This window comes from Schistocerca serialis, chromosome 5 (assembly GCF_023864345.2).
Source record: "Schistocerca serialis cubense isolate TAMUIC-IGC-003099 chromosome 5, iqSchSeri2.2, whole genome shotgun sequence".
In the NCBI taxonomy this organism is placed as follows: Eukaryota; Metazoa; Arthropoda; class Insecta; order Orthoptera; family Acrididae; genus Schistocerca; species Schistocerca serialis.
The window spans coordinates 600,270,407-600,286,516 of record NC_064642.1 but is presented as its reverse complement, the minus strand read 5'-3'; the positions used below and the strand labels follow the sequence as shown (position 1 = coordinate 600,286,516).

General features: G+C 41.2%; 1 protein-coding gene across 1 annotated transcript in view; it reads left to right on the top strand.

Moving 5' to 3' along the window:
• LOC126482126 (clavesin-2-like) overlaps nucleotides 1-16,110 on the top strand; it is an 89,227-nt gene that overhangs the window by 46,806 nt on the left and 26,311 nt on the right. Inside the window, exons 4-5 of the mRNA XM_050106102.1 lie at nucleotides 3,284-3,394; nucleotides 3,527-3,632. Of these exons, the coding sequence (XP_049962059.1) occupies nucleotides 3,284-3,394; nucleotides 3,527-3,632 (217 nt within the window). The remainder of the gene's footprint in view (nucleotides 1-3,283; nucleotides 3,395-3,526; nucleotides 3,633-16,110) is intronic.

The window sequence follows — 16,110 nt, the reverse complement described above, 5'->3', positions numbered from 1 at the left end:
CGTGCGGGCGATGGTATGGTGCTTCGACGACCAATCGACCTATCATGAAATATGCTATTCAATATCGCTTCAACCGCACGCGAGCAATGTAACAGACATCTATTATGTTGGAAGTACATCGCCATTCTGTCATGCAGTGAAACATCTTGTAGTATTATCGGTAGAACGTTATGTAGGAACTCTGCATACATTGCACCATTTAGGTTGCCATCGATAAATTGAGGGGCCAATTATCCTTCCTCTCATAATGGCGCACCATACATTAACCCGCCAAGGTCGCTGATGTTCCACTTGTCGCAGCCAGCGTGGATTTTGCGTTGCCCAATAGTGCATACTAAGCCAGTTTACATAACTGCTGTTGGTGAATGACGCTTCCTCGCTAAATAGAACGCGTGCAAAAAATCTGTCACCGCCCCGTAATTTCTGTTGTGCCCAGTGGCAGAACTGTACACGACGTACAAAGTCGTCGCCGTGCAATTCCTGGTGCACAGAAATATGGTACGGGTGCAATCGATGTTGATGTAGCATTCTCAACACCGACGTTTTCGAGATTCCTGATTCTCGCGTAATTTTTCTCCTACTGATGTGCTGCTTGGCCGCGACAGCAGCTAAAACACCTACTTGGGGATCATCATTTGTTGAGGTCGCGGTTGACGTTTCATATGTGGGTGAACACTTCCTGTTTCCTTAAATAACGTAACTTTCCGGCGAACGGTCCGGACACTTGGATCATGTCATCCAGGATACCGAGCAGCATACATAGCACACGCCCGTTGGGCATTTTGATCACAACAGCCATACATCAACACGATATCGACCTTTCCCGCAATTGGTAAACGGTCCATTTTAACACGGGTAATGTATCACTAAGCAAATACCGTCTTCACTGGCGGAATGCCACGTGATACCACGTAATTATACGTTTGTGACTATTACAGCGCCATCTATTACAAAGCAAAAAAAAATGGTCCAACTAAAACATTCATATTTCTTTACGTACTACATGAATATGTAATAAAAAATGAGAGTTCCTATTTTAAAAACCGCAGTTGATATCCGTTTGAACTATGGCAGCGCCATCTAGCGGGTCAACCATAGCGACATCTGGTTTCCCCCTTCAAGCTAGACAAGTTTCTTTCTTTTCAGTGTTTTCGTTTGGTGCCTATTTCGTGAGATATGTGGCCCGGTCACTATCAATGGACCACCCTGTATATGTGTGTTTAGTGTAGATCAGTGTTATGGATGTGTGTATAGATATGTTTGTGTCTTATGATGACTATGAGAGTAGGGAGAGGGCGGAACCCGGTGAAGGCACACAGCCTTTGCACGTCGGATAGCAGCAATGGAGCCAGCAAGGCCCCCACAAGACGGGCAGATCCTCGCCTGGAGCTAGAGCTACCTATGTACTCCGCAAGCCATTGTACGTCGCATGGCGGACGGTGCCCCGTGCCACCACTCGTCATTCCCATTCTTGTTCTACTGCCACATAGAGCCTCCACATGAGCCCTGATTTCTTGCATCTTATCTCATTGGGACTTACGCGTAACCTTCGATGGCTGCAGTAGGATCGTTGTGGAATCAGCTTCAAATGCCCCTTTTCTAAATTTTCGCAATAGTGTTCTTGCTTCAGTGTCTTCCTTTAACCTAAACTTGTTCGTATCCAGAACACTCGAGCAGTACTCAAGAACAGATCAACTAGTTCCTACACGCAGTCCCTTTTACAGACGGTCCACACTTTTCTAGAATTCTCCCAATAAATCGAAGTCGACCATTCGGATTTCCTACCGCAATCCTCATATGCTCTTTCCATTTCATATCGCACTGCAGCTTTGCTTCCAGATACTTAAACTATGAGAATGTGTCATGCAGGTCACAACTAATGCTGTACCCGAAAATTACATGCCTGTTTTTCCTACACAACCGCATTAACGTAATCTTTCTAAATTTAGAACTTGCTGCCTTTTGTCGCATCAGCTACAAATTTTGTCTACATCATGTCATATCCTTCTACAACTATTCAACTTCGAGACCTTCCCATACGCTACAGCATCATCATCAGCAAACAACTGCAGATTACTGCCCACCTTGTCCACCAGATCATTTATGTCTATAGAGATTAATAGCGGTACTATCAAGCCGGCCTGAGACACTCCTGGCGATTCCCTTGTCTCTGATGAACACTAGCCATCGAGCACACTATACTGAGTTCTATTACTTAAGAAGTCTTCGAATCGGCGTACCTTCGTGTCTGGCATCAACGGATAGGCATGCATTAGCGACCTCGGCAACTGGTACGGTTCGATACGAGTAGTTAGTGTTTCTGAGGAAGAGGATAACAGTATTCGAACTTTTTCACTCTTAGTAATTATTCGCTCAACTGTCTATACCCTGTTTCTTTTATGAAACAAACAAAACAAAAAATTAATCATGTCTGATTTGTATTTGAAGAGTCACACGTCATCACAACTAGATTTATCAGAAACTAAATTATTATTTCTTACAATTATTAAAAATCTAGTAACATGGTAATACTGCACGTAATGCTATTTACTTCCTGTGATGTTTTCTGCTTCATGACAGCTCATGGAATGTTGGGGTCGATCAGAAAGTCTCTAACCCTTGATTGTAATATTAGAACCTGCCACATCACACAACTCTACCATGTGAAAGTGAAGATATGAAGCAGAAATCGGTTTATTAGGGGCAAAACATAATTAGAATGCACATGTTCTAGATTTACACCTCCCTCTGAAGTGTTATGACAATTAACTGAAATACACAAAAACCTGTAGTTAGGTACTCTAAAGTAACTGGTTGCTAATATTTGTGTGTTCCGCTTGAAAATAATTTTCTGCGGTATATGTATAAGCCTAGTAATAAATTCACTAAAATTCAATAGATGGTTGCCTATATTTTTGTATTTCCTTTAAAATATTATTCTATAAATACATTTCTAAGTCTAGTAATAAATTTGGTACAGTCCACAATAATTGTTCTTTTGTGTTTGTGCTGTCCTCATTATTTCATCATCATTCATGCAAGTGGAAGATTGGACTGATAAACGGTTGGGAATTTGTTCGGGAGCTGATAACCGTACAGTTGAGCGCCCCACAATCCAAACATCATCTTCATCATCATCATCATCAATCATCAATCATCATCATCATCATCATTTTTTCAATTAATTTTAGAAACTTCTCATTATGACATTGGATTCTGAGTAAGTACTTCACCAATGTAATTGTCTTTTTTTTTTTTTTTTTTTTTTTTGGTGAATGTGAAGACGATATATAACCGGAGCGTCAAGCGAATACATCTTGTAAATGCTCCGGCGCTGGTGGACAAACTTGTTGCTGTGGTGAAAGTCCTGATGCCTGCTAAGCTAGTGAAAAGGGTAAGTGGCATGACAATGCTCTTGGAATAAGACTGGAAAAGAGTACAGTGTCATTAAAATTTTTGATGTAAAGTGGTAGTGAGCAACTTGAATGTGAATGCCAAGGCAGAATATTTGCTTCGATTTCCGCAGATACTCATTCACCGCGCTGGAAAAGACACGTTGTTCGACCACGTGCCCCGGGAATTTGTACCAAACGAGCTTGGAGGCACTGCCGGGACCAGCGAGGAGCTGTTTGGTGAGCACCCACACTTCCAATTTCTGCCGTAGAACGCCAGTGTGTGAGAGAGGGACGTAGGCTATTGTCATAAATTTTGACACATCGTCGGTGGCACAGTGGACTCTAGTTTCAACTAGGACGTAATTAAAAGTCTAAAATTGCAATTCTAAATTTTATTCACTGGTAATCAATTTCAGTGATTTACCACCAAACCATCTGTTTCCTGCCAACATGGATTGAAAGTAAGTTGGTACCTAGACAAGTATACCACACTTGGCTGCAAACTGATGGTCTGATGGTTAATAGCTTAAACCAGTTAGCAGTATACATTTTAACTGAAGACATTGATATATCTCGAAGACTTCACATTGGATCAAGAAAAGTTTTAATTCCAGTTTATTTGTTTCGCAGACAGAATCCAATGACACCGCACTCGACCCCCCTCCCCACCCCTTACGTGGGTGGTGGTGGGCATCTTTGAAATGTTCAATGGAACTCCTGTTTTTTTATCGCAGATTATGATCCTACAGCAAAATCTGCAAACGTTTCTCTGAAACATTTTCTTCGTTTCGCCACAGATGGCACTGTGATCGGTGGAATAGAAATGAGTACACAACCGTAATTTATGACATGCTGCTCAATGAGCCTTGAATATCCAATGGCACGTGGGATCCCACCTCCATGCTAAGAGGGTAGGACCGGCCAGTATTTCATAACTTCTAACAAAAAAAAAACACTCGCAACATTGTATTCCTCGAACAATGCGGCCGAGGCTCGAGGCGAACGCTACCTTACATTTACAATTAGAGTAAGTGTTCAGACGTTGTACCACCAACTTCAATACACTTAGTGATCCACTTTTCAAGTGACCGTACGAAGGAAAGAGGCATATCTGCGGGAATATCAGTACAGACGTTTCTGTAGTAGAGAAAATATTTTGTTGATGCTTACCTACACTGGAAGAAACAATAATGATATTATAGTAAGAGAAATCATAGCTCGTACGGAAGGATTTAATTGTTCGTTGCTCCCGCGTGGTTTTCGAGAGTGGAGTGGTAGAAAAATAGTCTGAAAGTGTTTCGATGAAGCATCAGCTAGGTACTTACTGTGAATTACAGACTTGTCATTCAGAGGTAGATGTAGTAACAATGTGACTTACTGTAGGAGATCTAAGCCATTAATTAATGTGTTCATTAACAAGTTAGGTTTGAAATTTGAACTCTGGAAATGACGCCCTCTAAAGTTTCAGAACTCAAGTGCACTGAAGTAAGCGTAGACAGTGTAACACTACGGCAAGCTGTTTGAAACACAGTGCACATGACTGAACTAAAGAACCACTACACAGGATCTTTCTCAATTCGTACTTAAAGCTGCTAGGGTTGTAGAGTGCACTTAGTACATAAAGGTTTAGTCAGGAATCCACAGCAGCAAATGTACCGTTTGGATGTAAAATAGGTTTGTAGATCGAATCACTTACAAAGCTCCCACTTCACGGTACATATACGGCGGAGACAATAGGTTCTGACCTGTACGCTCTACAGGGGCCGTACGCTCTACAGGACCCCGTGTGTGGAGTACTCGTCGTCGGATAGGCCTTACAGGTGACGAAGTTCGACCTCTTCAAGGCCGAGTTTGCGGTGCGTCCATGAAGCGCCTCTCAGTTGAGAACGTAACAATACCTCACAGCTGTTGCCTTAGTCGGACATGACGTCATAACTCTTACAGGGACGACAGGCCCACTTCTCAGTTTGCGAACCGTGAAAAGGAAAATTTGAAAGTGATGCGATCTTCACGCAGACACTACTGGCCATTAAAATTGCTACACCACGAATATGACGTGCTACAGACGCGAAATTTAATCGACAGGAATAAGATGCTGTGATATGCAAATGATTAGCTTTTCAGAGCATTCGCACAAGGTGGGCGCCGGTGGCGACACCTACAACGTGCTGACATGAGGACAGTTTCCAACCGATTTCTCATACACAACCAGCAGTTGACCGGCGTTGCCTGGTGAAACGTTGTTGTGATACCTCCTGTAAGGAGGATAAATGCGTACCATCACGTTTCCGACTTTGATAAAGGTCAGATTGTAGCCTATCGCGATTGCGGTTCATCGTATAGCGACATTGCTGCTCGCGTTGGTCGAGATCCAATGACTGTTTGCAGAATATGGAATCGGTGGGTTCAGGAGGGTAATACGGAACGCCGTGCTGGACCACAACGGCCTCGTATAACTAGCAGTCGAGATGACAGGCATATTATCCCCATGGCTGTAAAGGATCGTGCAGCCACGTCACGATCCCTGAGTCAACAGTTGGGGACGTTTGCAAAACAACAACAATCTGCACGAACAGTTCGACGACGTTTGCAGCAGCATGGACTATCAGCTCGGAGACCGTGGCTGCGGTTACCCTTGACGCTGCATCACAGACAGGAGCGCCTGCGATGGTGTACTCAACGACGTACCTGGGTGGACGAATGGCAAAACGTCATAGTTTCGGATGAATCCAGGTTCAGGTTATAGCATAATGATGGTCGCATCCGTGTTTGGCAACATCGCTGTGATCGCACATTGGAAGCGTGTATTCGTCATCGCCATACTGACGTATCACCCGGCGTGGTGGTATGGGGTGCCATTGGTTACACGTCTCGGTCAATTCTTGTTGGCATTGACGGCACTTCGAACAGTGGACGTTACATTTCTGATGGGTTTCGACCCGTGGCTCTACCGTTCATTCGATCCCTGCGAAACCCTACATTTCAGCAGTATAATGCACGACCGCATGTTGCAGGTCCTGTACGGGCCTTTCTGCATGCAGAAAATTTTCGACTGCTGCCTTGGCCAGCACATTCTTCAGATCTCTCACCAACTGAAAACGTATGGTCAATGGTGGCCGAGCAGCTGGCTCGTCACAATACGCCAGTCACTACTCTTGATGAACTGTGGTATCGTGTTGAAGCTGCATGGGCAGCTGTACTTGTACACGCCATCCAAGCTCTGTTTGACTCAATGCCCAGTCGCATCAAGGGACGTTATTACGGCCAGAGGTGGTTTTTCTGGGTACTGATTTCTCAGGATCTATGCACCCAAATTGCCTGAAAATGTAATCACATGTCAGTTCTAGTATAACATATTTGTCCAATGAATACCCGTTTATTATCTGTATTTCTTCTTTGTGTAGCAATTTTAATGGCCAGTAGTGTATTACTCCCAAACAGTAAATTTCTGAAAACGCCTTCCTCATCAAAACTGTACCTACTAAGGCTCGTTTACAACATCTGGACGACTGTAACAGGAATTTTATAAAGAAAAATATGTTTTCCACATAATAATTTAATGTAATGACGTTCCGTCTACATAAGTTACATGTAGTTGCGAGCTTGCTTATTTAAGCTGGAACTCGAATGTTGTTGGGACAGTCAAAATCAGCCTAGTATTTTTGGAGAAGTGTAATTTGACGCTTTGAAAACCTATCAGTATATTTTAAGCTGTGCCTTCACAAGGTGCTATGACCCCTAGTTTCCATGTCCTGAAACATTCCCCATTAGGTGGAATCTGACCCAAAAGTGAACTAAAAGCAATCTATCATCTTCCATTTTGTAGTGACATCGACTTTCTCATTGTGCAATGGAATAGGAAATTGTAACGTGTACCAGAGCTGCAGTTGCATGATACCCTCTTCCATCCCTTACTCCTATCACCACCTCTAGAATTCTAAGCAGGGTCCTAGCACACCAATATTTTTATCCATATGGTAAGTTTGGTTGAAACTGCACCTATATTCCTGAGTTTTACACGTATTTTTCAGCTTCCTCTTCATCATCAGCACTAATATTTATGCTGAGTGTGCTCTACCTGCACTGTAAATATCTTCTGGCAGTAAGTCAGGAGTGGGGCATGGTATGCTCCGGTCCTGATAATAATTTTAACTCGAAGTCACGAAGCAACCCAGTGCACTGCCCCTGCCTCTAGGGCAACTGTACTTGCTAAATTCAAGGTCAACCATCATGACACATGTCAAACTCACTCGACTTCCAGCTTGCCCCCCCCTTCCCCCCCCCCCTTCCTCCCCCCCTCCCCCATAACTCTTCGTCAAGTTTCTAGATCAGCTGTGTGCCTTTAAAACTGATGGGGAGTTCTTCCTAATGCAGGGAAAATAATAACAGCCGGATTTGTCCACCCCCGTCCTTCACTTAAACCTGTTGAGTGGATACATAAACTTAAGCATTTAATGACGAATCCATGAACATTTCTACATTTTGCAAACATTTCTATTATGAAGTTGAATTGGAAGCATATGTTTTAATGGTGAATTTCTTTCTAACATGTCTTGTGTGGTTGACCTTTTCTCTATTCGGTTTGTATTTTATTTTTTGATTTGAAAACAAATTTATTGTATTCAAGTTGTTATATCGACTTAGGACATCCATCCCTCTTCAAAATTTTCCTTCCCGATACAGGAAAATGTTGCCCAGAATTGTCAGATCATCTTGACGTTGACTGAGAATCCTTATCTCAGTATTATTATCAAACACTCCTGCAGCAAACCCTTTGTGGGAGAAATACTTCTAGCAAATAATTCACTCATCGTATTGAATTGAGGCTGTTATACCAAATGTTGCCTTTGCATGATTTCAATGCTATCAGTTTCAGGAAGCTATAATTCTCCTGTGTTTTCATGTTGTGCTTCCACTGTGAAGTGATGTACTGGTAGTTTCGTGTGTCTGTTTTATGTCTTCCTCCCATGTGCCTTCAAATGTAGATGTCTCATGATTTCCTCTCCATGAAAATCAACTACACTCCTGTCCTGGTCCAACTCACTCAGCTCGAGAAGGACCAATGTCTGAACAGTCACTGGGAGGTGTACAGTGATGGCCAGCACTTTAAACAGTTTTATATACTGGGCCTACCGTAGGAGAGAATCTGCAGACTAGGTGATTTAATCTGCCTTTGAGCTGTGAATACGTTGCAATAATACTATCGTCATGACCTGAGCTAACTGCTTGTATAACCAATTTCTGTCCAACTTGTTAAATTTATCTGTATTTTTCTCCATGATGTGTCTCCTTATGAAGCCTAATAGTTATCCTATTGAATCTTCCTGGCTAAAGACTGTATTTAGTTTTGTTGTTTTCTTTGAAATATGTAACTCAAACACTTCTACCTACTTTTTAAACGAATGCATTGAACTCATCAATATCATATGAGTCATAGAATACATTGTATTGTATTGTATTCTACTGTATGGAACTGGGGACCTAGAAACGATGGAGAGGCTTCGCCCCTACTGTAGCCCTCTGTGGTTCACAACCCCACAATAGGCTACAGCAGTCCTCTCACTCTACTGCCGCCCCACGCCAAACTCTGGGTTATTGTGTGGTTCGGCCCCCAGTGGATCCCCCAGGAAAGTATCACACGAGCCGACTGGAACCGCAATGTTCAAGTGGTAGAGTAATGATGGTGAACGCGTACTTGCAGAAAGTGTTTGCGCACCAATCGCCGAAATAGTATCTGATGCGGAATAAGGGGAACCAGCTCACATTCGCCGAGGAAGATGGAAAACCGCCTAAAAACATCCACAGACCGGCCAGCGCACTAGAACTCGCGAGTAGTCCACTGGGCGGATTCATGACCGGGACTGGCATGCCTTCCTGCCCGGAAACCCGTGTGTTAGACTGCAGGGCTAACCGGACTTTTTTTTTAATGTATGCAACTGAGTGCTCTCCAGATCTCTCTGCAACACCTAAATTCTTCAGTCACACGTTCTTTAGATTTCCACATTGACTTATGCATCATGTTCCATATAAATATTCCACAATGTCTTGGGCATTGAATATCATGATAAATCTAAGCACATCTGTATTTTTGCAAGGTTTGGTGAAGGCATCTAAGAGCTTTTTGTATGAGAGCCCAGTGCATTTCCATCGTCATAACCCCACAATAGGCTACAGCAGTCCACTCACCCCACTGCCGCCCCACGCCGACCCCAGGGTTATTGTGTGGTTCGGCCCACAGTGGATCCCCAAGGAACGTCTCACACGAGATTGCGAAGCCTATGGCTGCTGCTCCTGTTGCTAAATGTACAACGGCTGATGATCCTGCAAGCGCATGGATTAGGAATAGGATAATTCCAAATCTGACAAGGGGAGGCCGCCAATTGTGAAATTCAGATTCGATTCGTACTGCACATAATAAAAGCTCATGGCCAGAGGTGTAATGTGGCAAAGCACCAAGATGCACTTCTCAGCCGTTGTCGAGAAAATCGACAGTTAAAAGAAACCGTTGCGGTAAAATACTCTCGACGATTAACAAATTTGTACAGCGTCGTGGCGCAGCGGTAAGCGTTCGGGTTCGTAATCGGAAGGTCGCCGGATCGAATCTCGCGCCATGAAATTTTCTTTATTATTAGTTTTTTGTAATTCATATATATATGTATATATATATATATATAAAGTATTAATGAATTGCTTATGCATGTTGGTGAAGGCGGATCGGTCTCCAATTGTACCGCCTCCATTTTTCCGTTTTTTTAACAGGGTGTACCAAAGCTCTCCCGTCCGCACTGATTTTCGACAATGTTATAAGTTGCGCTAGGGACCGCATCTACCTTCTTTCGAAGTTAGCAGGCAACTACGCTGTTATGCGGCGGCTCGTTTCGGCCCATTCAACATCTGTCATTCAAGTGTAACGAGCGAGTAACGGAGTTTATATTTCATACCTGCCACAACAAATTTGTGTTCGTGGGGTACTCTATTCTAATTCGAACGTTTGACTTACGCTATACGTATTCGTTTCGGAATACCGTTTCTACGTCTTCCGTTAACTATACGTGGTTAAAATTATGAAGACAATTAATAACATTTGTGAAATACAACTTTGTTTGCGGAAAACATAATGATGTTCGAAGTCGCCAGTTTTTTCACGACAAACGACTTTCAACAACTTATTATATGCGTAATGGTTGCAAAATTATAGAAAACAAATACTAAAAAAAAAAGGTTGCATTGCGCGAGATTCGATCCGGCGACTTTCGGATTACGAACCCGAGCGCTTACAGCTGCGCCACGACGCTGTAGAGAACTATTAATCGTAGAGAGTATTTCACCGCAACGGTTTCTTTTAACTGTCGATTTTCTCGACAACGGCTGAGAAGTGCATCTTGGTGCTTTGCCACATTACACCTCTGTCCATGAGCTTTTATTATGCGCAGTATGAATCGAATCTGAATTTCACAATTGGCCGCCTCCCCTTGTGAGTGATAGAACACTCCACAACGATGATTGGATACAATTTCCTCTGCTTTTTTGGTATATGATGAGCTACATTCATAACCTGTCGAAAATTTATTCCAGCACACGATTTAAGTTGCATTATAAACTGTAAATGCTGAAAAACATTGCTCTACACTTACGTCCCTTCTTCAACATATTTGCTTAGCTTCACTAGCTAAAACTCGATCAGCAGATTGACATTCTCTCTAATTTATTTGCAGTGTATACTACATCGTAATTCTTGCATGCCTCAGCCAGCAGATTAACCCCCTTACCACCATGAGCAAGTCGTTTTTGAAGTTCATTCCAGATCCACAGCAGTTTTATCTACAGATATGAAATTCAACTGGTAGCTTGTCGAGAATACTGCCACCATCTGTGGTGCAATTCCTACTATTCACGTTATGTTTGAGGTTTTCATGCCACGTTTTATAACAAATCATGAGCATTCATGTAACTGCTGTCTGATGAAGGGAAGCCGAGCCATTTAACTAGAACCTTGTACCCTCAGTGTCTTACGTCACATTCTAGAAGGGAAAAGGTTGGTTTAGAACTTCTATGTAAATTATCAGCAGAAAACTCTTCACGTTCATCATCTTTGATATGAATGTTCCAGCGTTAGTTCGTTGCACATAAATTGTAAATGTCTCTATTAAGTAGTTCAGCAGCTATGATTTCTGAAATACAATTTTGTATTTTTGTAATACATAGTAAATCACTGATATTAAATTTCTGCCTGCATGAATCCACCACATTAATACAGTTGTATACCATGTTTAGAAGCTTATTATCCCTCCTTTCAGTTTCATTTCTGCTGTATGCTGTTTAGTTTACTTATATTGTCCAGTTGTTTGTGGGAGAATTTCTGGCTATTTGAATCTACCACGTAGACTGAAACACATCTACATATACGACTAGGAAATAATTGCCCAGCATATGCAGAATTGAAGGTCTATTAACAATTGCCATGGTTTTGACAAATACAAATTTGATTTCTTCAGAAGCACATAGACTCATAAAGTCATATATTGACATAAACAGATGTTAAAGCCATAACGCTCTTGCCTATAACAATGTACATGCCAGCCAAAAATGTCAAGAGTTAAAATACAGGGAAAAGGGTTAATCAACCTTTAATTCTGCTAATGCTTGGCTGTTATTTTCCACTCTTGTGTGGATCATTGCTTCAGTGCAGCCATGTTTAAAATTTTAACATCTGTCATTCTGTTCAAATGTCTCATTATACTTGCTTTCACATGGGACAATGTTGTGGTGTATTCCATGCTGAAAAAAGTACCTTCATATAATACTTTGTGTATAATTCACCTCCATGGTCAGTTTGAAGATTATCTGGGGAACGATTCGCCCCCATCTGCAGCAATTGTTAAAACATACATGCAACATCCATCCCAGTCACTGCTAACACAGGTAAGGCCGTGGAAAATTAAAACATATGTGAAACCTCTATTCATTCATGAATATTGTCTCATATCTATGAGATCTGTATACCAAAAATAATTTAATCTCCACATAACTCATATATGTGAGAATGTTTAGCACACTGGTTTGAGGACTTCTTATGCTACTATCTCTGTAATAATTATCCTGTAATGCACCTATCTTGAAGCTCAAAAATGACCATTTTAAAAATTTTATGTACAATAACATTGGCCATGTATGCATATAGCTCTTACTGTGATGCTGCCAGTACCCAGGACAACATTTGGCATTCCATTTTAATCTATCTTATTGACTGAGGACATAGCAGCAAGGGAAGAAGTCACTTTTTTACTTCTGTTTTTATTGTTTACGGATGCTTTTAGATGTTCTTGTACGATTATTGTGATAAAGAAGGTTTGACCTCTAAAATGCATAGTTTCTAGCGTTTTTACACTGTAAATAGGTGGTTGAACCTCATTGATTCCAAAATGATTCATATGACTTCATTCATGTGAGTTCTATTCCCTACACCAGCTGATACCATGACCAGTTGTATCCATCCTATCATTTCGTTAGGTTCATCAAGTGTATATATGCTTCAGTAATCGATTTGTCATTTTTTTATACTGAACATCAACACCTTTATATTTGGCAAATACTAATCATCCTGTGAGTCCAGCCATCTCTGGTTATAAATTCATTCACCTCAGTGAACTTGATAAAAGTGCATTAAATTACTATTGTCAGCGCTTTTAATTAATATTGACCTGTTTCAAAGCGATAATAATGTTTGGCTTATCCCTTAGCAACTGCTTTGGAGTCCTGGAATATGTTTGACTCAAATAAAAGGCGTCAACTTCCATAATCTGGCGAAACCAAAAATATTTTTTTAATTGTCCTGGTTTACCCCAGCTACGTCATCAGCTATACTGCGAGGCTTCACTCTAGGTAGTGGTGGGAAATCACTGATTTTGCGGTATGTCAGGTGTGTTACATCCTCGGTTCCATGCAGGTATCTCCTATAATAGCTGGTATTCGGGATAAAATAGTATGTTTGAAAATATATACATGTACTTGAACCAAATCCCATCAGGACATATTAGCAAAGATATAACAATATTTGTCTTGGAACAGTCTCGTTATAGCTCTTATATTATCAGAAAGGAGTTATCCAGTTTTCATCTTCTTCTTATGGCCTTTGGTAACACTGCAGCATTCAGTTACTACAAAGTCTGTGTAATGTGAGTGTTTTATTCACTTGTGTGTTTACACTATCTTACAGAGGATTAGATGGAGAAATATAAACACACAAGTAGCTCTTACAAATTTTTTGATTGTTATCAACTCTAATGTATAGCTGGATATGTGTACGTACTTAAATAACAAGTTCTGTGTTAACATCTGGCATAATTGGTTCAAATACATTTGTATTTATTAATGCATAATATGAATCATGAACCTGAGCTGTGCTTTCTCCCAATGGATCAAGTGTTTGGCATTCTACCTCAAACAAACTGGTCCATCTTTTCTCATATAATCTGTATACAAATAGCTGCCAGCTTCGTAGCTTCTCTAGAGTATACTGGAACACTTAATTGGCATATATTACATTTCTAACGATATGCTTTGTTTGATGAGTTCACTCTCTCTTGTCAAATAGTGTAACTTGTCATGGGAAGTCCCCTTCAAAGATTGTATGATTATCTAGTGTCACTGACAGAGACTCTACATTTCTGTGGAATATGGAAGCAATTTGAATCAAGCTGCCTCACAGGCGAATTCGCTCATCAAAGGATAACACTACCCTCCTGTCACTATATCAAGGTTTTTGAAAAGGAACCACAGGGTACAACCCACAATCGAACATCATTCCCACAGTGACAATTTTTAGCTGCTACTGCTAAAACTATATGTAGATTTGAACAACATTATTTTTGCGTCAGACCACTGCAATGGATTTGCCTCACGTGCTTGGAAAAGAAATTAGTTACGAATATTTTTTTGCTACTATGTTCTTATTCATCAACATCACTGATGCTTACATGGACTGATGTTACACTTTCCAGCATGTCCACTCTTTGAGAGTTCTTATGTGGTATAGTGAACAAGAATATTTATCCGCCGCTGTAAATATTTATCCGCCGCCACTGTTGAAAGACAAAAAATGTGTTTCGTTATATTTCATCTTTGTTTTTGGTGTAAAAGAATAAATACAGTAAATACGCACAGTGAAATACCTTAGCAAGTTCGCGTGAGAGTGGTAATGATTCTCTTTCTGCATAAACCTCTGTTTACAAACAAACACCCTTCCCCATAAGCTACAGTAAGTGTACTTCTTTGTAAACTCTTAACGTGCATTTGAGTGAGGGAATGGTTTGCGAAAATTTTGAAAGGAACGATTTTGTAATGAAATATTATCACTTATGGCTTCACGTTTTTATACATTGGATATGCGAATTCTTTCCTTTTTACATCAGCAATCATATACTGGGTGTAGCAGATAATCACCTTTAAATAAATTTACTGATCCTTTCCTACTACATCAACAGCTCTGCAGCTTTTCCCAAATAATTGTTTTTTTCTAAACCTTAAATTCGCCGTTTATCACATCCAGAGCTATGGGAACAGTATTATGGAAAAGTATCCAAGCTCTTATGGATTTAATAACTATGGGGCGGGTTGTAGGAAGGATGGGCATTAACTGGGCGCATGAATTTATACTGTTCTAAATCATTCAAATGGACAGTACTCTTAAACAGGTAGATTACAATATCACTGTTTAGGGCAAAGACAAACAACTCCAGCGACTCAACCTATCTGCTGCAATAAATGTACTTTGTAGACCAAATAGGTTCATTACACTCAGATGACTTAAATAAACGGGAGAGTCACTAGATATTACCTCAAATGCTGCATTCCTATACATATCTATGAAAATACCTTCCTGCGAAAGAAGTAGATACTTCACTTTAACACATTGTTAATAGCTTCGCTTTCCATTGCCAGACAACAGTCGCTGACTGCTTCTATGCCCATATTTACATGTTTTTATCTACTGGCAGTCAAATTACGCGTAGTAAAATGGGACCATTTAGTGACTGCAAATTACGTTGAGGTGGTAGTGGAAACTCGAATGCCCGCGCCTCATGATGCCATACGTCAGATATGCAGACTGTGGAATGCTGTCATGGTGATGCAATGCCAGGAACTCGAATGGCAAATCCAGTAAATCGCATAGGTGGGCTGTGGGGTACCGCTGCGGCTCAATGAGTGATGGTACAGCGAACAGGTGTACGTCCTATCTGCTAGTGCCGTATCAGAGGGCTATTGTTCTGTTGAAAACAGGAAAATCGTATGTATTTGTTAAATAACACATAGATACAATGAGGGAGAGGAGTGAATTAACACTTATTTTCGAATGTGACACTATTCTTATACTTTTTATTCTACTTGGAGGCGGGGGTTGCTCTCTGGTGATGCAGAGGTGTGGGCAGACATCTGTCCGATGGGTGAACTTGCCAGGTGTAATTTACCACATGCAACTGCCCTAGAGCTGTGGGTGGTGGTGGTATTTGTGTGTGTGTGTGTGTGTGTGTGTGTGTGTGTGTGTGTGTGTGTGTGTGTGTGTGTGTGTGTGTGCGCACAGGGTTTCCATAATTAAAGTTCCAGATTCAAAACGCTGTACAAAGGGAACCTGTGCTTAGAATGACATCAAATGTGAACAGCATATTACCGACGAAGGGGGAAACGTCATGGGTAAAAAATTAACAGAATGTTTATT